We start from the raw sequence: 21,022 nt of genomic DNA, 5'->3' as shown, positions 1-21,022 counted from the left end.
GGTGGACTATAATTTTGCTTTGTTTTGTCACCTTTCTATATTATTAATAATAATAATAATGGATTGGATTTATATAGCGCTTTTCAAGGCACCCAAAGCGCTTTACAATGCCACTATTCATTCACTCTCACATTCACACACTGGTGGAGGCAGCTACAGTTGTAGCCACAGCTGCCCTGGGGCAGGCTGACAGAAGCGAGGCTGCCATATCGCACCATCGGCCCCTCTGGCCAACACCGGTAGGGTAAAGTGTCTCTGCCCAAGGACACAATGACCAGGACAGAGAGCCCAGGGATCGAACCGGCGACCTTCCGGTTACAGATACACTTCCCAACCCCCTGAGCCACGGTCGCCCCATTAATTAATTAAAAATATACACTAACCAGCCACTATATTAAATCAACTGCTCATTAATACAAACATCTAAAGCAAAAACATGGCAGCAACTCAATGCATTAAAGACACGGTGAAGACGAGCCGCTGAAGTTCAAACTGAGCATCAAAATGGGGAAGAAAAGTGGTTTAAGTACTGGAAGGTGGCCAAGCAGGTCTGAGTGTTTCAGAAACAGCTGATATGCTGATTGACAGAGGATGGTGTGAAATAAGAAACAGTAAGCTGCAGTTCTCTGGGTGAAAATGCCTCTTTGATGCCAGAGGTCAGAAGAGAATAATCAGACACCTTTGAACTGAGAGAAAAGCAGCAGCACTCTTTCAGGTTTGTTTTTGTCCTTTATTTCACATTTGTCTCATTTTTATCAAGTTTTACAGAAGACTGAAGTTCGCCTTTGGTTTTACTGTCCTGATCGTGTCCTTCTAACCCTTTTCCCCATAAAGACAAGCCTCCCTGTACCTCTAATGAACAGTTTTGACACCTGGTTATATATCAATGTAGATGTGGTTTGACGACTATTAGAAGACATTCTGTCTTTTTCCCAAGGGTAGAGATGACCTTCACGAACTTCTGATGCAAACACAGTTATTTTGTTCTATAGGCCTGAAATATGACAGAAATTGTTCCGTTCAGAAAAGAGCTTCAAGGATCGTTCCTGGTAGGCTCGTAAGGGGTAAAAGTTCAGGTGATATTGGTATTGTCCAGAGGGGGGAAGGAAAAAAAAGTAAAGCTTTACCAAATTAAATTGGATGGAGCCCTCCCCATGTTTATAAAAAGCTTGTATTGACTATGTGCACGTTAGCATATGCTACTTCCGGTGCGGAAACTCCTGTGGGGAGCTTTGTTTCCGGTGTCCTATTCGCGCCCTGTTTACGGTCCAAAACAAGTTAAGCAAATGAATAAATCAAGCGGCGATTTACATTTCTATAGATGTCTCGGGCATTTACCCAATATATCTGTAAATGATGTTCATCGACTTGTCGATATTTTTCTCCCGCGCCTCAGGGGAAAAGAGAAAATGGATTCAAATGTTATATTTCTCAGCGGTCCCTCGTTTATCGCGGGTGTTATGTTCTAAAAATAACCAGCGATAGGTGAAATCAAGTAGCCAATTGTATTTTTTGACGGTGCAAAACGTTTCGTGTACATCGTGGACATCCAGCACTGCACTTCAGAGTCACACTGCTAGCGATAGATGCAGCGATTCTGTACTGTACAGGAGAGACGGAGGAGATCGTCTGCAGCGATCAGGACGCAGGACGTAAAAAAGCATGCAAACTTGCACTAAAAAATCTGCGAAACAGCGAGGTGAAAGGTGAACCGCGTTATAGCGAGGGACCGCTGTAATTTTGAAGGTAAGTCACAACATACCCTTCGTAAATACTAATGTATAGAAACTAGGGGTGCAACGATACACAAAATTCACGGTTCGGTTCGGTTCGATACTTTGGTGTCACGGTTCGATATTTTTTCGATACAAAAAAAATGTTCATGCCTTTTTATTAATTTGTCATTTATTAAATTTTCACGGCACATTCTGCACCACATCTCTGTGCGTTCATCATTTGTTTGAAGCCAGCTCACCTCCTGCAACCACTTTTCAGAGAATACGCGCTTCTTTTGTGGTTCGGACTCCTTCTGACATTTCTTTGGAGGTGGAGGAACATCACAGTAACTGCTTAAAGGAGCTTCTTCGACATCTTTAAGAGTTCTAAACAAATGTCTGTCCTCCTGAAAATCTTATGTACGCAAACACGCGTTGCAACTTCTTATCTTGTGCGGGTTTTTATTTTGACAGCGAATGCGCACCTGCGGACCACTTATGTGCAGCCCTGGTTATTTAGCTCGTCATATTGCAGCCACAGAAATTCTTTTGTCCATGAAACCATAAAGCTGCACTTTCTTTTTTCCTTATAGTCTGATTTGTCATAACCTTTCCGTTTTGTGGTAAGCTTTTCTTTGGCTGTCACTTCTTCACGCTGACCTGTCTTATTTGGCTCAGCAGAACTAAAATATATATCCTGCTGCTTTTACACACGCACTAACATAACGCTCAGCGATTCTCTGCGCGATCAACCTCTCACATGTTTAAGCTGCGGGAGATTTCACTTGTCATGTTTGCATAGTAAGCTAACGATTGATAAGACGATGTCAGAGGAATTGGTGCGCAAATTATCATCACTCACCAATCAGTACTGTCGCTCTCTATACACAGTTCACGCGATTGCAAAGTGAAAGCAAAAAACAAGCGCAAATTCAAACGCGATTTCAGTATGTCACATATTGACAGTGGCCGATGCCAATGACATAATTACCCAGCTACATTTCCAAAAGAATGCAAAAGCATTGACATATATTTTTCCTTCCTAGGATAGGCCGACGGGCAGGGCAGAGATAGATTTTGGTAGCCCGACTGGAAAAAAGCCCCGTCGGGCTAGCGATTTTGCGAGCCCTGTATCTGATTGAGGAATCACTCATCTTTGGAAAAGAGAGTTTATTATGGAGAAATGTCTCTTTCCAAAATAAAAGCTATACTATACGCTTCTTCTGGGCTATATTCTCAGCAGCATATTAAACATATCAGGTCCCCATAAGGAGAATCGTGTGCTAACGGCTGTCTAAATGACTCGGGTAAAGTTTGTAGCATGCTGCTTGTTGTTTTTCTCTGCTTCCACTTGTCTTTGCACTAGGATGATGTCAGAGTAAATGTGCAGTCATATTGGTTGTGTTCCCACTAGTGCTGTCAGCGTAAATCTGAAATGACATTAACGTCACAACACGGCAAATCTCCGTTAACGAGCTACCGCGGATCACCTCATGAGTGGGGCTGGAAGACGTCAACACATTAACGAGCTAACTGCGCTAACACACTAGTTCCCACCAATTGAGCATTGCTGGCACATCCAACATACTGTTTTACTTTTGTCCATGACAGGCTTACCTTCAGGGTCATACATCACATGAAAACCAAAATAGTTCCAAACGCCAGATCTGAATGAGGGTGGGGGAGGTTCAATTTGCCATGTTGCAACTAGCCTAGCTTCTGTCTCGCTAGCTTGCCCTGCGCTCAGTGAATCTGTGTTCGACTACTCCGCCTAGGCTGCACTGTCGAGCGCAGATCCACTGAGCGCTCAACACAGACAGCATCATCAGAAGGAAAGTTGATAAAATAAATTAAAAATGTTGTATCGTTCGATACATATGCGTACCGAACCGAAAGCACTGTATCGAACGGTTCGATATCGATACGAGTATCGTTGCACCCCTAATAGAAACCGTTACCAGCAATCATTAATTTTTTGTGTGGCTTTTTTTCACGGTTTGTTAACATGCTGTGTAGGTGTGTACTTGACGAGCTGATATCGACATAACGGGGAAAACATCTGGTTTGACTATTGTTCACCTGTAGTTTGAATGCTGAACATTTGCCTGTTTAAATCATGAGACCAGTCACTATACAGAGATGTGCTTCTGAATGTGGACGATGTGTTGAGTGATGTAAACAACTGATCGATCTAAACTCTTTAAACGTCAAAATTGATCATTAGATTTTTATGACACAACAGTGGTGAGTGTTCCCACCTTCTGCTCTTTGTAACTTAACGCGATCGTTCCGTTTTCTAGTTTTGGACATGATTTTGGAGGATATCTTCGCAGTAGCGATTGACCACAAAGTAAAGCTACCGGAAATGTACAACCCCACATCCGGTCTCAAACCAGGAAGTTAGCATTTTCTCGTGCACAGGGTCAATTGCAGATTGTTTAAAAAAAAAAAAAAAAAAAACAATTAACCATTGTATCATCATCAGGACTCATACAGACATAATTAAACTTTACATATGAACTAAATATGCATAAACATCGTCATTTTAGCTGCTCACTCTCCCCTTTATGATGTCATTATATAGTCCCTTCCTGAGCTCCAACATCTCCTCCAGGTTCTTAGATTGTAAACACTCCTGCATCGACATTAGCTTTGTGTCTTTGGGTAGGGGGCTTGTAGAAGCACTCTGGATGGCCTGCAGCATGTTGAGAGATGTTAAGAAAGAGCTTTGCTGGTCAGAGCAAACTGGAAACAAACAAGCGTTCCACAAATTACAGTTGGATGCATCACCAGAGAACCTCAGGACTTCCTTCTCCATCCCCCACATGGACAGACACTTTTCCAGGGTGAACCCAAAAAACTTTAGCTTTTCCATATATGCAGGAGTGCCCACAGTGTACTTGAGATTGTCATTAATCCCAAAGAAGACAGTAACAAAGCTGGTTTGGCCGTGGTGGTTCACACAAAGGGAGTGCATGAAGGCTTCATCGGGCACTGACATGCCTGGACTGACCCAGCAGCTGCTGATGATGGAGCCTTTACCCACAGACACTCCTGCTCCCAGTCTGGAGTACTCCACCACTGATCCAGCACCCACAGAGCAACTGGGATTGAGGACACTGTACATAATGCAGCAGCCAGAGGAGCCCTCGGGGTTTTCATTCACGGGCACGCTGAAGGCAGACGACAGGAGACCCAGCTCGTCCCTCAGAGCTGTGTGCTCAGCGAGGTGAAAGAGGTATTCTGAGGTGGTTCCAATGTGATAAAACTTGGAGTTGTTGAGAAGAATGACATTCAGGGGAGTCCCTTTGAGAAGGTGGAAGATCTTCTGGCGGATTTCCACCAGACTGCTCTCCTCTTTGGTGACATTAGCAGTGTTGTTGGTGTATTCTATTGTGGCCTTAGAGCCCAGTGCTTGAAGAAAGTCCCCGTATGCATCTATCTCACAGCTCAACGGCCCCAACTCTGTCAGCACATTAAGAAGAGACTTTGCAGTATCAAAGTCCACATAATAGGTACTGTCTGTGTAGACAAACTCAGAATCAGTAAACAAACCACTCTGCTGCTTACACACAGCTCCACTTCCTCGCATCTTATCAATGCTTGGCTTGTGCAGGAAGTGCAGGCAGGAAGCATTCTCCATTTCTGAGTACGAAGATTTTTCATGTGGATCCAACACAAAAACGCCGTGGGTGGTTCCTACTGAGAGCGGGGAGGGGTGGGCTAAAGCTGTAAAGCCAGGTTTATCAAACTTAACACTCTCCTCCTCTGCTATACTGTAGAGCTCTATGTCATCTGCACAGGTCACTAAAACACCAGGCTTCATTTGTGATGGGAAATCCACATACATGGCTAGTTTGAGCTCCAGCATCTGAAAGATGGGGTCACCCAAAGGCACAGCCATGAAGATCTTTCCCAGAGCGCTGGCACTGGGCAAACGCTGACTGAACCCCCCTGGAAGAAGGAGGCGATTTAAAGGTGAGAATTAATTAAATAAAGTATGTTGCATTTTATAAAATACGTGAGCATTACTGTAATTTACAGTGGAACAATCAGACCAAACACTTTCATTTGAAGGCCCTAACTTCAAACTCATATAATCATAAATATGGGTGGAAATGCATAACAGATATTTTATTAGGTGACTTGGTAACATTTCCATTCTGTGTTTTAGATTTTGTGTAGAAGTGAAATATGCTGACAGTTAAAGCAGCTCATACTGGAGTAAACAAGTAGAAGCCTACTGAAAATGTAAAGTGAGAAGCCAAAAGAAGCCAAAGAAGAAGAAGAAGAAGGACGAGATCATTTTTCACATTTAAGAATGAAAAATAAGAAATACCTGCATGAATCAGGATTACTCTCAGTCTGCCCAGAGACTTTCCATAGATGTCATTTAGTTGCTGCAGTGCGTACAGAGTGGAGCCCCCATTCCCTTAAAAAGACAAGGAGTAATAATAACAACAATAATAATAACTAAAGCTGCAAGCAGTAATAAGAGGGCCCTTGTACCCTAGCGCACGTCCAAGCATCCTGCCTTTGAGCCATGGTAATGGTAATGGCCTGTATTTGTAAAGCGCTTTACACAACCAGTCATCCACCCATCCACACACTGGTGATGGCAGCTACATTGTAGCCACAGCCACCCTGGGGCGCACTGACAGAGGCGAGGCTGCCGGACAGTGGCGCCACCGGACCCTCTGACCACCACCAGTAGGCAACGGGTGAAGTGTCTTGCCCAAGGACACGAGCCGGTGCTCGAATCGGCAACCTTCCAATTACAGGGCAAATTCCCAACTCTTGAGCCACAATCGCCCCGCCATGCTGTGTTCAAGCTGAGTTAAAGCTCTGGTCTGCCGTGACTGAGCAGTGTCACATGGTCATGTGGATGCTAATCGGGTGTTGTGTCATTTAGCTTCTGAACACTTATACCCACTAGGTCGTGATGTAGAACAGCGGTCCCCAATCCCAGGGCCATGGACCGGTCCATGAGTTATTTGGCACCGGGCCGCGAGAGTTGAGGCTCGGGTGCGAAATTTATGGTTTTCAGGGTTTTTATCGTTATTTTGTGTGTTATGAATAAATCTTTTTTTTTTGTACTGGTACCTGTTTTATTTTGTTGCATTTATCAGCACCTTAAAGGCTGGTCCGTGAAAATATTGTAGGACATAAATTGGTGCGTGGCGCAAAAAAGGTTGGGGACCGCTGATATAGAATACCCACTAACTATGTGTCAAGTCATCATGCGCTGAGCCACCAATTAAAATTTCTGGTACATGGGATGATGATTGTCACCTACTGCTGATTTCCAGGTGCCACTGGGAGGCCCCATAAGTGTGACCCAATATTGGCACATATGTGTCTCCAGACTCCAGATTGGACGATGTACATTTAAAAATGTTGTGTTCTGAAAAGCTTCACAATTTCTTCCAAAGCTTTTGGAATCGCTGATGTCCGTCGTTTAGACTGAGCAAACATGAAATTTATCCATTAAATTCCATAAGAGGAGTTTGAAAAAGTATAAATCTTAGAAACCACCAAAATTTCATCTTTAATTCAAAATGTTTGTCTTCCTGTTGGGTAGGTCAAGGTGGACCATAGACTTTTTTGTACATCTTGGGAAGTGTGTGCCAAGTTTTATTAATGTATCTCAAACTGTAGAGCTGTTCCTGATAAACCAGAAGTCGGACTTTCCGAGTTCCCAGTCAGAATTGACTATGTGCACGTTAGCATATGCTACTTCCGGTGCGGAAACTCCTGTGGGGAGCTTTGTTTCCGGTGTCCTATTCGCGCCGTTTACGGTCCAAAACAAGTTAAGCAAATGAATAAATCAAGCGGCGATTTACATTTCTATAGATGTCTCGGGCATTTACCCAATATATCTGTAAATGATGTTCATCGACTTGTCGATATTTCCCCCCGCGCCTCAGAGCAAAAGAGAAAAGGGATTCAAATGTTATATTTCTCAGCGGTCCCTTGTTTATCGCGGGTGTTATGTTCTAAAAATAACCAGTGATAGGTGAAATCAAGTAGCCAATTTTATTTTTTGACGGTGCAAAACGTTTTGTGGACATCGTGGACATACAGTACTGACTCTGGAAAGTCTGCCTGCCCCGAGTTAACAATCCAAGATGGCGGCAGTGAACGTAAACAGTTGTAAAACTGTAAAATGTTTAATCTGTACAGTCACTGATGTGTATATGTGACATCATCATCATTTACAAGGCTCTATCCATGCAGTAAAAAAGGTGATGCATTTCGTTAACTACTACTACTACTAATAATAATAATAATAATAATAATGATGATGATGATGATGACGATAAGGTAGTACTAGCTCACCTATTTTCGGCCCAGGAGGATCTGAGAAGACTTTGTAGTGAACTCCAACAGGAAGCTCTTTTCTGTCAACTTTCTCGCTGATTTGCAGCTCATACGCTTTTCTCTGACTCCCGTCCACAGCAGTCACAACCACTACATCCCAAAACTCACCAGGCTGCACCTCTCGACCTTCAGGTAAACAGGAAAAAAAGCATTCATAGCTACTTTGACTAAACTTCGAGGCACATTGAGTCAGATCATTGACATTTAATCTCACCACGCAGAGAGTTAAATTTTCTGAGTTTTTTTCTTGTAGCAGTTTGAAGCCTCCTTGTACAGTCGTGGCTCATACTTTCGTTTCTGATACAAATTAAATATAGAAACTAGAATGAAGTATTTCTAATATATATTCCACCACGGAATGACAGTCTCTTACTTCCGGGTTTGGTCACATGGCTCGTTGCGCTATCCAATGGGAGGAGGAAGTCGGAGCCCTCGAGTAAGTCCAGTAAGTCCATTCAACGAGCGTGTGTTTTAGTTCATTGTTGTCATCATTACGTCTGTCTTTACTAGATGCTGTCAATATGTGGTACTCGAGTGCCGCGTATGTGTATATAGCACTGCTAATGCTAGCGTGAACAGATACGTCTTGTTAGCTTGGCAGTTGTAGTGGTTTATGCTAATTCTCGTCCCAACTGTTTACATTTGGTTATAGGAGCTGGAGCGGGAGAGTTATTTACTTTCTTTTTACATTTCACTGTCAGACTCAACGCAGGAACACACCGGTTACATTAAGTTGTTTTCAGTTGTTTCTACTCACTCAAAATCACAACAGTACCAGGATCGATACTAAGCACCTATTTCTGGCCTGAGTGATAGCCTGCTGCCCTGAACACTGACCCTACAAGCTGCATTCCTGCTGAGTCGTTTTAACATTAAACAAATGGAGTCCTGTATCTCCAACATATCATAAGTGTAAATTTAGACTGGTTGCCAAAAAGGCCTTGACATTAGGCTAAAGGAAAACTAAAGGACCAATTATCATGGTCTCTTAAAAGATGAACAAAGATTACTGCTACATATTACTCTACAAAATTATAGATTAATTAATAGCAAAAATAATTATAATAAAAAGGAACATATACTATGGATATATCTGTATTTATAATTGTAACAGCAACTCCTCAGTGATCTTAGGAGATGCTTTGGTTGAATACTGTGCACTCAGGAAACATCACATCCTTCATCCAGAAACATGACATGAGATCCAACATGTGTTGTTACGCCAGTCTGTAGAAGAGATTCATCCAGAGGATGCATGCTTGCTCCAAGTGATGTGTGATGGAGACATAAAGGCTCCGGATACAGGTTAGAGCTATGCTGCATTTCTACTGTTACACAGCAACAATGCTGGTATCTCCCCAATCTGAAACAAGGACATCAAATGTCAAGTTTCAGTGCCGTGCAGAGCAGATAGTTTTGAGCTGTAATAAGATAATAATCCAGGAATCTTTGCATCATTTGTTTTACTGAAATCCAGTCTTGTTTGAGTCTGCTACAATTCAAATTTCCTGAAATTCTACAGTTCAGACTACACCGTTTTATATGCAGATTGTCTTTTTTATCCTTGTGTTCACCCCTTTATTTAGCATGAGCATAACTGAATGATTGTGTCAAGCAAAAATACCTGGAAAACAGCATAACCGACTCCTGCCAGATTAGATTGTTCACAGACGGCTTTTTATTCTACTTTGCTGGCCTCGTGCAGCTGTTACAACACTAGAAGCTTCCAGTGGAATACTTTGAGTTATTGTTTCCTCTGATTTTCTTTCTGTTCATTTAAGAATGGTCAAGAAACCAGCAGGAAGTGAGCAACAATAAAATAGTTCAAATAAGCACAATCACATTTTAAGTTTATTGTTTCAGTTCAATCATGATTTAAGATTCTTGACCATCAAGCGTCCACATACGACACAATCAGTTCAATTACATTTGTGCAAAACTATACATTGTGGACTAGAAAAAATATACAGCATCATTACACATGAAATGTACATATTAGCTCCATCATTCGAAGGTTTAATCAACAGTTCAGACTTTATTCGAGGTGATACAAAATACACAAAGAAAACTGAACATTTCAATTTTTCTTTTTTTTCGTAACAACTGGCCGTGCCAATAAAAACATGGCTGTCTAAAGATAAACAATGAGATTCTGTTAAATATTTTAAACTACGTACCAAAAACTGATCCATTCATCTATAAATTAATATTGCACAGAAGGTTTAGGCTCTAAGAGGATTCAAATCCAACATTGAAAGTATAGTGTACCGTTACTGCACCTTTATTACTGGTGCAAACAAGTAGAAGCTTCTACAAACCCAATGCCTTTTATAATCTCAGCATTTCAAAGTTAACGTTGGACTTTACTGGCACCTTTACAAGAAATGGGACGAACAAAGAGGGCTGATCCTGTTCTTTCCTCCCGATGCTCCTTGTTGTCTCAGTAGACTGTGGTAATACTGGTGTCACAGCACAGAGGGCGGCAGAGCAGCCAAGCTATCCTTGTTGGCCAGCAGGAATTGGCTGCAGGCCGAAAAGGCGCTGTAAAAGCTTGAGGAGAGGCCCGCAATGTCTGTGGAAATGTAGGGGAGGACACCTGGTGTGGCCTGGTTGTAGTAGGTGATCTGAAACACAGCAATCACAGCGTGTGACTGATAATTAACCCTTTCCATTTTTTGCTTTCGTTTTGGAGCGCTGACTTGTTTAAAGCTACAGCATAAAGATGCAGCGCAGCAACTACAGGTTAGTTTGTGCCCCTTTCATTTGGCTAACCTTGGTAACAGAACTGGACTCTTCCCAGATTGTGAAGCCAGCACAGAGCACCTCTCCCCTCGTGTACTCGTCCGTGGGCGGGTGAGTGGGCAAAGTGACTGAACGTAGAGCGATCAGATACGGATCTCTGAGATGGACAAAGGCAGCGAGCGTCATGAGAACTCATGAAAATGCAAACATGAAGCAGGGAGTGTAATACCACAACTGGTTAATAAGTGGAATAGAAACTCAAGAAGCACAGAGTGTTTTCCCAAAAAGTTGGTTCTGTTCAATCAGCTTTTTGGGATTTCCTCACCTTCCTCAATTATCACGTGACGCAAGCAAGGTCATATCAACACACCTGGAATCACAGGGCTTCCGTCTGGATGCCAGCAAGATGAAGTCCTTCCCCTTTCCCCCTTTAGTGACAGAGGGTGTAGCTACGCGATAGATGGTGTCCTCCTCATCTGCCTGGTTGATCACCTCACACTCCCTGCAGTTGAAACCCAGTGATGTGGATGTTTAGAGCTTTGAGATTATTGAGCATTATGTCACATTAAACAATCCGCTTATGTCACTGAGTTTATTTTGAATATCCAGTGAATATAAGTGGGTTAGTTTTCATTCTACTGCAATAAAGAGCTGCATGTGTTTTTGCCCCATAATGGAATATTGAAAGATTACATGTAAATGTAACAGTCTGTCAGCCACATTGTTTAGTGTATTTGTTTAAAGGATGAATTAGCAATGCATTAAACAGTCTGTCCAATAAACTAAGATTATCTTCCATATAGCCACACTGCCTATGTGCTGGAAATATATGGGAATAATACTGTATCTAAGGCTACGTTCACACTGCAGGCAAAAGCGCATCAAATCCGATTTTTTTGACCTTATGCGACCCATATCTGATCATGGTGTGACAGTGTGAACGGCACAAATCCGATATTTTCAAATCCGATCTGGGTCACTTTCGTATGTGGTGCTGAATCCGATACATATCCGATGTTTTAGAAAGCTGCTGTTTGATGGTCAAGTCGCATTAAATCCGTCTTTTACGTCACCGACACAAGACAGACGCCAATTATCAGCGCCGGAGAAGACATCGCGAACGCTTCCTGGCCATCCAGTGTAGATGTCAGTGAAACTGTTGGGAAGACAACGTTGGAGAAACGTGAACATTTTATTTGTTCTGTATAATCTGCAGATTCTGACAGAAATCTGCAACTATCCTTTGAAGCAGCGCTCCTCTAAAACAGCAATAAGGATCATTATTAGGTTATTTACATTATTATGTAAATAACAAAATAACTTGAAGCAAAAATTGGGAAACGTGAAGTCTGAAGTCTTTATATTAAGGTCCATCAGTCAAACAATACTGTTGCTCTGGGTCTAAACCAGTGGTTCTTAACATTGTTGGAGGTACCGAACCCCACCAGTTTCATATGCGCATTCACTGAACCCGTCTTTAGTGAAAAATAAAATATGATTTTTTTCAAATTCAAGACATACATATGTTTTTTACTGGTGCACAAAATGAGCCACGCATGTCATGGCGGAGGCTCTGCCGAACGCCTGAGACTGACCCACCGAACCCCTAGGGTTCGATCGAACCCAGGTTAAGAACCACTGCTCTAAACAGAGCGCGTTGTGCGTGACGTCTTCTTTTGCGCATGCAGCCGCTTTGAGCGTTCACACTAGAGCGCGTTTGCTGTCGCATTTTATTTGTAGTGTGAACGAGCAGACAAAAAAATCGGATTTGATCATAAAATTGGAATTGAGCATCAAGACCTGCAGTGTGAACGTAGCCTAACATTACCCTCCTGGTCAGGGGGATTTCCAAGATTTATTTAAATAGCGTGGCAGAGGTGGCAACTGAGTACCTGTCAGCGGAGGATGTGAAATCAGAAAATTCTGTCAGAAATAAATATCAAACCAAACCTGCTGGAAACTAGTTAAATTTGGTGATTTATAATAAATTCCACTTTGCACAGACCTCCTGCCTCCAGAAACACGCATTAGAAGATGTGGCTGTCCCAAAAACCATATCAGCCTTGAGTGGTACAATCACACAAAACGTGTTTTTCTGTCAAGTGGTAGAAGTAAAGAAAAATGTTTCACACATCCTTTGGCTTCAGTTCATTTTTGTGAAATAAATTACTTGGGGAATTGTCAGTGGACTATACCATTATGAGTTATGGGGGGGGGTCGTTTCTCAGAACATTTATTGTTCTGAGCATAAGCTTTCAGTACCTCATTGTGGTATCTACCACTCTATAGTTAAACTGACAGTAACTTTTCTCCTCAGTAAAAGGATCTGAACTCAGATGATGCTGCTAAATACCAAATGTGTCCAAGTACTGACTCATAATGCTGGTCCCACTCCTTTCTCCTCCTCAGGTCTGACAGCAGATGGAACGTCTGCTCTGCCGAGACTCTGACGTTCATCTCCACCTTGAAACACAGCATTTGGTTTTCCTCCAGTGTGTACAATCTGACCTATGAATTAAAGACGTCCACAAAGAGGAGGCAGGTTCAGTGTCTGTAAATAGCATTCATTTCTGGTTATGCTAACATAGTTTTCTTGACCTATTCTGCAATATTAAAAAATCTACATAAAACACTATGACCCATATTTTGAGCACCTCACTAACTGTGCAAAATGCTGGAAAATCCAATGAGCTCTACCCTGAACATGCAAACATTTGTGACCTTATTTTTCTCCGAAGCCAACACCCAGTTGTTCCTGTTGTCCATTAATTTCAGCGCTGAGACATTGTTGTAGCTCAGGTACATCTGAAAATATAAAGCGTTACTTTGTATACAGTAGCATCATCGAGCTCCGAGTGTCTCTGTTAACAAAACAAAAATAAAATTAGATAAAAATTTAAACAAACAAACAAACAAACACCTGGTTACTTGGATCCCAGGGAACAGACAAGGGCACTTCAGTTTGCTTGCAGGAGATGATATATTTCCTGTAAACATGAAGTACAGCAATGATGTACTGTAGCTCAGGGCACTACAGAAAGACCAAAAACACAAGCAATGACCCAACACATCATGTTATCAAACAGAAGAATAAAGATTGCACTGTTTAGAGTTGAACAATGAACTCATTATGCCTGCTCGAGTCTGCAGTAAAGTCTGCTCAGCCGTGATGCATTGGTCTGCCAAGTCATTAGCGCCTGCAAACTCTTGTAAACAATGGATTCGGTCATATGACCAAAAAGTAAATCCAGTGATGAGACTGTTTCAGTTCCACTGCTTCATAATGCATCATGATTAACAACATGATTGCATACAAAAGGTTCAAAATGTAATTTAACTAATTTAGTAAGGGAATAGATTTATTGGTTATTTATTTATTGCAAAGCATTAAATAGCCTAACCTGTACGCTGTCAACAAAACAATCTGCAATAAACAACAATCATTACTCTGACACATAAACAGAAAACAACCCTAATTGTTTTAAAAGGGAGCTGTTCTACTCTACTGTAGAAGGGCAGCTTTGCAGTGTGCAAAAATCATTCGTAGTTATTCTGTGCTGGGCCTTTGTGCAGCCACCTCAGTTGAAAACAACTTCCTGCTAAGCCAACATTCATCTGAGTCGTTGGCCCTCAAAAACTGAAGGTTTCGATCCAATGTGCAGAGCTGTGGACCGGAATGATGATACTGGAGATATCTACTCTCAGAGACATCAAACGGAGCTCAGAGTAAACCTGCCCTCCTTTGCTGACAAAAACTGAAAATATGTGAGTCTTTAAAGTTCTCCAAAGCCTGCGATTTTGGCTCATCGAAATTATCTGCATGTACACCGGCCTCATTTTGGCCTTTTTCAAAATGTGAGGAACCATAACTTTACCAACGTAAATGTGACAGAAGATAAGATGACACAAAAATAGCTCCTCCAGATAGAAGATATTTACCTATCCAGGCGAATCTTCTTTCTGGCAATAGCTTCTTGAAAGCGTCTTTTTCCATCCTGTAAAACAAGAGATGATCTAACACTGAAATTCTTAATATGTATACTGTGTACACTATGTTAAAAAAAGTTTATTTTCAGTTCACCCTTCATCTAAGGGCCTCTAAAAATATAGAAATAAGTCACTCGGATAACTTACCACAGGCTCAGGTCGTATCCGTGGCAGCGTGCATGGTTTCCTGTCACTGTCCAGCACCTCGAAGGTCATAAAGGCACTATTTATGTGGCGCAGAGGTTCTCCACCCTGGTAGGCCTCAGCACAAACTCCCACCTCCATGCTAGTGTGCGCAGGAATGTGGGTTAAAGAAAACATATGCATCCAAACAGCACTCCGAGTGTTATAATCACAAATTAGAAGGTTAAATATTTAATGAATATTTAATGAATAATGTGTCGCTTCACCTGTGCTTGAAGGCATTGTTAACAATAGCTTTCAGTACCAGTCGGTCGCCGATGTGAGACGGGCCACGAAAATGGAACATGTCTATGGACCTCAGGGTTGGATGAGCGTTACACAGGCGACTGCATCGACATATAAGGAAGAAGAAAAACAGAGTTTTGATTGGATTTGTTTGGCCTCATTACAAATAAACTTTTGTCAAACAAAGAACAGTTTATCTTTTGGAAACTCAATCTCCTTTTTTCCAGCAATTAGATGAGAATATCGATACGTGTGGCAGTGCCGCTAGCTTCCACCAAACACACATGACAATAATACACACTCACTGGCCACTTTGTTAGGTACACCTTCATTGTACCAGGTTGGATTGCCTTTTGTCCTGAGAGCTGCCTTCAAACTTTGTAGATTTTGGTTGATATTGACATGATAGCATCTGAACATTCATGATGCAAATCTACCCTTTCACCACATCCCAAAGGTGCTCTGTTGGATTGAGATCTGGTTACTGTGGAGCCCACGTGAGTCCAGTGAACTCACTGTAATGCTCAGTGCCACTTTATCCTGCTGAAAGAAGTAATCAGAAGATGGGCACACAGCATCAATACTCAGAGTAAGTCGTTTAAAGGACGCTTTCATCAACTGTGGATTTTCATCCAGGGAACTAAAGCTCACGTGATATCTTATTGTTTTTGGACCATTCTTACAGTAGGTGTACTCAATAAAGTAGCCAATGAACGCAGCTTTTATCCAGCTCTTAGTAATCTAGCAAATGTTTTTGCTGTTTGAAAAAAAGTACATGTATACAATAGGGCTGCCACGATTAGTCGACTATCAAAATCGTCGACGACTAATTTAATAGTCGACGCGTCGTTTGAAGCTTTGTAAGATCACAAAAGACGCAGGAATAAGTAGCAGGATTTAAGAGTGTAATAACGGACTGAAACAGAAGATGGCAGCACTGCACGTACAAGGATGCCAGCTGCCGTTAAACCCCGAAGAAGAAGAAGAAGCTGTGTCCCAGAATTCATAGCGCAGCCCAGCGCAGTTTCCAACAATGGCGGCAGCTAGTTAGTTTTAATATTACTCTTATTATTCTTTCTGGGTCACAAAATAAACGTTTAACACATTTTCAGGCGAGAATGTAGCTGTGTAAACCTCAAATATCTGCTCAGTTTATCAAGACACCACATATTTTCAAAAGCGCTCCGACGTTTTCGGAGACGTCTGTTAGCCACTAGCTCGATAGCTAGCCGGGGGCTAGGCTAACTAGAGCCGTGAGAACACCGGACTCCCGGCAAATCGTTTTCAAACCCACCGCAGTCTTTCGCTACTCAGGTTAAACATGATATATAAGTCACTTAGATAACTTAAAATGTTATTGTTTGGCTTTTTTTTTGTATTTTATTTGTTCCTGAGTAAATCGGTTTGGCTGAGATTAAAGTTATAGTTTTTACACAGCTGAATAAACGTCAAGCAGACAGCTGATTATCAGAAGTGTGAGATGCTGGAGAATTTACTCCGGTGTCCTGTTATATTTTAGATAGCAAGGAGTTTATTAAACTTCACCGAAACAATCTGCAAATTTCATTAAAATTTAATAAACTATCATCTTGTCTTTATTTTTAGTTTGCACATACCTTAAACACTTCAAGCTGTAAGCTAACGATAGTTATATAAGAGCAGATGCTGCTGGTGCAATAAGCTGTACGTTTTACGTCCAATGGATGATGATCTGATTAGTCAACTAATCGCAAAAATAATCGGTGACTAGTCGACTATCAAAATAATTGTTTGTGGCAGCCCAAGTATACAAATAGAAAAGATTTGTGCATACCTTGCTGCAATTGTAGCCACATTTTCCATCCAGGCCATAATCTGGCCCCCAAAAGTGCTAACTTGGTGGTTGGCATGAGGCGGAAGCACCAGCTCTACACTCTCAACACGTGTCCGCTCAGCTGGCACAGCATCCTGATACTCCTGGCAGTCTCCTGATGAGTGCACAAAAACAAGGACGTTTAATGTTTGATGTTTAATGTCTGTTTTTTAAGTGCCGTGTGCTGTAAAGACTTATGTCTGTACCCAGCTGAGCTGTGCTGCTGCTCAGTAGGTCTGTGATAATCTCAGCGTGGATGAGCCTCATCCTCCTCCGCTCTGCTGCCAGGCTGTACTCCATCTGCTCCATTTGTGTGTGAGGAATCACCTGCTTCAGCTGTACCTGTGAGGACATAACAAAAAACTAATTTAAAAAGAAAAAAGCCAGAGATGTTAAATCAGATTTATTAAAATCCCCCTCTGCCCATATTTTGATCCGCGCTCTTTACCTTCCCAGCTTCTGTCCTTCTGGCAACAAAGGTGGCAAAGGCGTGGCAAACCTTCCACTGCCTGTCGGTGTAAAGGTCCTCACAAGTCACTAAAATGCCCACCTGAGATGAAACGAATCACTGAAGTCATTATATTCCTTCCCTAAAATAATAAAAAGTTTAAATATCCCAAAAGCACAGAGTGCCACCCGCTAACCTCCATACTGGACGTAAAGGCTCTGTTGACCTTTGCGATGATATTAACAACCTTTCCTACCCTGGAGGAGACAGACACAGACGCCATTCTTTACTGTCAACAAGGAGAAGTATTTGTACTGCACATACTCTGAAACCTTTATGCTATGAGACGTAATTTTCAGTCAACATCAAGGCATGTTTGGCCATCACTTGCTATCTGCAATGGGAAAGAATTGCAGATTTTTTAACGATTAAAAAATTAAATTAAGATTTATGGAGAATATCATAACTAATGATTTGTAACCGTAAAACTGTCTTTCTTGTTTAGTAGCATTTGTCCTTCAAACTTTACTAAAAGTTGAGTTCAAGTTGACATTTTATCCCAAAATGACCCTTTTTTCTCTCCTCTCCTGGCACTGCATGCAACGTGTTGTCTCTGCAGTCATTACTCAGTTTGAATTAAACCTTGGCAGTCAGTACTAAGATTAATACCTTACCCTATGGTGTGTTCAAAATGAATGTCATCCACCGATGCAGTGATACAGGAACAACCTGCATGTCTCTCAGCTGGAAGATCAGAGATTACACAAAAAACTTAAGCAGTGCAGCAGAAAGCATATGTGCAAAATACTACATTTTATAGGGAGAGTGGTTTATTGAGTGGCTCCACAGTGTAGTGGTTTACACATTTTCCTAACAAATAAAAGCTCCCTAGTTCAATCCTGGAAAGAGGTGCAGATCCCTTTGGGGTTGCGTCATACGGCATCCGGCATAAACACTTTGCCAGATCAAACATTTGGCACGACTGGAGATTGTTATTCGGGCGTTTATCTCATCACGTCTGGATTATTGTAATTAATTTGTCAATTTTCTTTAACAAAACTTCCTTGGAACATTTGCAGGCTGTTCAGAAAGCTGCTGCAAAGCATCAAAGTCTTCTAAGTACTAACATGTCACACCATTTCTAATTTCAGAGTCCACTTTAACAATCTGGTTTTGACTGTGAAAGCATGGACAAGCAGAGCTTTTACACCCATGCATCACCAGCAGATCCCTGAGGTCACGTGATAAGGGCCTGCAGCACTAAGGGTGACAGAGCGTTTTGCAGCAGTGGCCCTCAGACTTCTATGTAAGAGCAGAATTTGAGTCCCCGAGTTTCAATTTTTCGTGATACACTGAAACCTGTGAGTATTTTTGCAAATATCTCTGCTCCATAAAGTGCAGGAAATCAGCACTGTGATACGAGCATTCACGTAACATGACTGAAGATTATAGTGGGTGTGACAGCGATTACAAAACAAACAACATCAAACACATTTAAAAAATTCAATGATCAGACTCTAACTCATGCCCATTACTTCCACCTACAATACTTCAGCTGAAATGATGGTGGATGGTTAATGGTGCGACCATGGTCTGTGTTCAAGGTTACAGTTGCATTCAAATGTTTGAGTTAATGAGCGAGAGTAGAGTTACAGAAAGCTCATAAGAATTTTAATGCAATCATTTATCCTTTATTTGCAGCTTTAATCTGCATTTGGAATGAGGCACATCGGAGAAGAGAATCTCCGATTAAACTGTACATGTGAGAGTTTTCCTGATCCTTTCCTACCAGATAAACAGGCTGTGGAGTCCATCCACTTGAGCAGCTGTCCAACACTCAGCTCCCCACAGTGATTGGCATGACAGGGCAGCACGATCTGACTCATCTGCACTTCAGTGGGGTTTCTGTACACTTCCCCACTCTCCTGGATGAGCAGGGAGTCCGGCATGGTGTCTGAATCTTTATTTTCTGAAGTCATATCTCACAACTCCACAGAAAGGAAATACAGAAAAAGAAGTTACAGCTGAACATTTGGTGTCAGACGTAATGGATATGATTCAAGTCAGAACAAATGTGATATTCTATAAACATTTGTGAAGTCAACAAGCCCAGAACCAAACCTGAAAACTGCAGGTTGATTTCGTCCAGCACTGCAGCATAAGACTGCGAGCTTTAAATAATCTGCAGCTAGGTTTGTCCTCTGTGTTGCTCAACATTTTTTCACCCCTTACTCAGGGAACAGGAGCAGAAATGCATATTTATGAAATTAAAACTCTGCTGCATTTTAGGAAGTGTTCTAAAACTATGCTAATTTACATGTAGCCTAATTGCAGCTACTCGTCTTTTTTTAAAAGTCGCTATCACGCAAACTATTTCTGGGCATGCCACTACACTAAAGGGGGCATTCGTGGAAAGTATTTGGTGGGATAGAAGTGTTTGCCCACAGCTACTGCTCCAGTGGGGTGAACATTTAGTCACCTGTCTCTCTTTTTTAAGTTATCAATGGCCGGGGTGTAGTGACCTATAAACACATTTGTAGAGAAGTAACACAAGATTTGAAATGAGCGTCTCACTTAATTTAATATTTCAGCATTTAAATGTGTTATCCTGTGACAGCTATCACGCTAATGACGTTGTAAGCAAACGACAGAAAATTGCTTACTCACTTGAAAACTTCCTGCTGAAGCTGAAGTCGACAGAAAGTCCGTTTAGTGCCAAAGAGCGTCTTGTGCAAAACACAAAGTCAACAGAAAAAGTGCACAAAGCGACCCCAAAGCGGTGGCTCTTCTCATTTCACCCATTCCTGAATAACACGACAACTAAATAAACACACACAACACAGGTTTAGTGAAAGGTTTCGCCACTGGAGGGAGAAAGAGGGCGAGAGACCGTCCCCCGTAGTGGGTCTAGTGTTTAAGGTGGAATTAGAGTGAATGTTTTTAAGTTGGGAGATTCAAATCGTTATTCAATAAAAACGTGATACATCTCATTTTATAAGTAGCTGAAAAAAAATAAAGACTAAAACTAACTTTGTATGTGTGTGTATTGCACATTACATAAAATACTAATGGTGTGAACTAATAAAACAAAATCCCGACTACTTGAGAATACTTTTTAAAAAATCGAGCTTTATTCGATTCTATTTTATGGTTGTGTCAAGATTTCATTATTATTTTAACTTGACTGAATTCAAATAAATATAAAGCTTTAAAGAGCTCTGGTAACCTTTAGTAGGTTGATTAAAAATACGTGTAAACATTTTTAGAAAGGTAAAATATACATTTCCTTTAATTACCAGAATGCTTTATTTACACTGTAAGCGTAACAAATTCACGAAACGACGCCTCCACTGTGGATTTGTGCGCTAAATCGCGCACTTTTGTTATCGCAGAACCGACGTTAAAACCAGTAAACGGTAAGCACGAAAAGGCAGACCTTAAGGCGATTGTTGTGTTTCTATTGGCCTA

The 21,022-nt window shown here is 41.5% G+C and overlaps 2 protein-coding genes across 5 annotated transcripts; both read right to left on the bottom strand.

Annotated features, from left to right (window-relative positions):
- Positions 1-53: 53 nt before the first annotated feature.
- Positions 54-8,956, bottom strand: fpgt (fucose-1-phosphate guanylyltransferase). 2 transcript variants are annotated; one of them, XM_085151298.1, is made up of 4 exons: positions 8,470-8,956; positions 8,055-8,222; positions 6,055-6,147; positions 54-5,669 (listed from the first exon to the last, which is right to left on the bottom strand). In XM_085151298.1, the coding sequence occupies exons 1-4, from the start codon at positions 8,549-8,551 to the stop codon at positions 4,261-4,263; spliced, it is 1,752 nt and encodes a 583-aa protein (XP_085007424.1). In that variant the 5' UTR covers positions 8,552-8,956; the 3' UTR covers positions 54-4,260. The 2 variants fall into 2 exon arrangements, with proteins under 2 accessions (XP_085007424.1, XP_085007425.1); XM_085151299.1 differs by lacking the exon at positions 8,470-8,956 and adding an exon at positions 8,311-8,463.
- A 983-nt stretch (positions 8,957-9,939) lies between these two features.
- Positions 9,940-20,561, bottom strand: acot11b (acyl-CoA thioesterase 11b). 3 transcript variants are annotated; one of them, XM_085151296.1, is made up of 17 exons: positions 20,222-20,561; positions 20,034-20,076; positions 19,344-19,542; positions 18,229-18,298; positions 17,751-17,811; positions 17,555-17,656; positions 17,313-17,469; positions 17,068-17,221; positions 15,236-15,355; positions 14,973-15,111; positions 14,778-14,833; positions 13,759-13,825; positions 13,560-13,643; positions 13,213-13,346; positions 11,209-11,340; positions 10,869-10,995; positions 9,940-10,720 (listed from the first exon to the last, which is right to left on the bottom strand). In XM_085151296.1, exons 3-17 carry the CDS (start codon positions 19,531-19,533, stop codon positions 10,562-10,564), a joined length of 1,752 nt encoding a protein of 583 aa, XP_085007422.1. In that variant the 5' UTR covers positions 19,534-19,542; positions 20,034-20,076; positions 20,222-20,561; the 3' UTR covers positions 9,940-10,561. The 3 variants fall into 3 exon arrangements, with proteins under 3 accessions (XP_085007422.1, XP_085007421.1, XP_085007423.1); XM_085151295.1 differs by lacking the exon at positions 20,034-20,076 and having other exon boundaries at positions 20,222-20,560; XM_085151297.1 differs by lacking the exon at positions 20,034-20,076 and having other exon boundaries at positions 17,313-17,448; positions 20,222-20,552.
- Positions 20,562-21,022: the final 461 nt, after the last annotated feature.

Source organism: Neolamprologus multifasciatus, chromosome 23, assembly GCF_963576455.1.
Source record: "Neolamprologus multifasciatus chromosome 23, fNeoMul1.2, whole genome shotgun sequence".
Classification (NCBI taxonomy): domain Eukaryota; kingdom Metazoa; phylum Chordata; class Actinopteri; order Cichliformes; family Cichlidae; genus Neolamprologus; species Neolamprologus multifasciatus.
Note: the sequence above shows the minus strand (reverse complement) of the source record. Positions and strands in the feature narration are given on the sequence as shown.

Bases quoted from the DNA above. Each gene is read 5' to 3' on its own strand.
- acot11b (XM_085151296.1), bottom strand. From the start codon at position 19,533: ATGACTTCAGAAAATAAAGATTCAGACACCATGCCGGACTCCCTGCTC. The intron at 14,834-14,972 runs GTAAGTTATCCG...CTTGTTTTACAG, and splicing joins GGATACGACCTGAGCCTGTG to GATGGAAAAAGACGCTTTCA. The intron at 10,721-10,868 runs GTTAGCCAAATG...GCTGTGTTTCAG, and splicing joins AGTCCAGTTCTGTTACCAAG to ATCACCTACTACAACCAGGC.
- fpgt (XM_085151298.1), bottom strand. From the start codon at position 8,551: ATGGACTTACTGGACTTACTCGAGGGCTCCGACTTCCTCCTCCCATTG. The intron at 8,223-8,469 runs GTAAGAGACTGT...GTTTACCTGAAG, and splicing joins CCATGTGACCAAACCCGGAA to GTCGAGAGGTGCAGCCTGGT. The intron at 6,148-8,054 runs GTGAGCTAGTAC...TGTCTTTTTAAG, and splicing joins TCCTCCTGGGCCGAAAATAG to GGAATGGGGGCTCCACTCTG.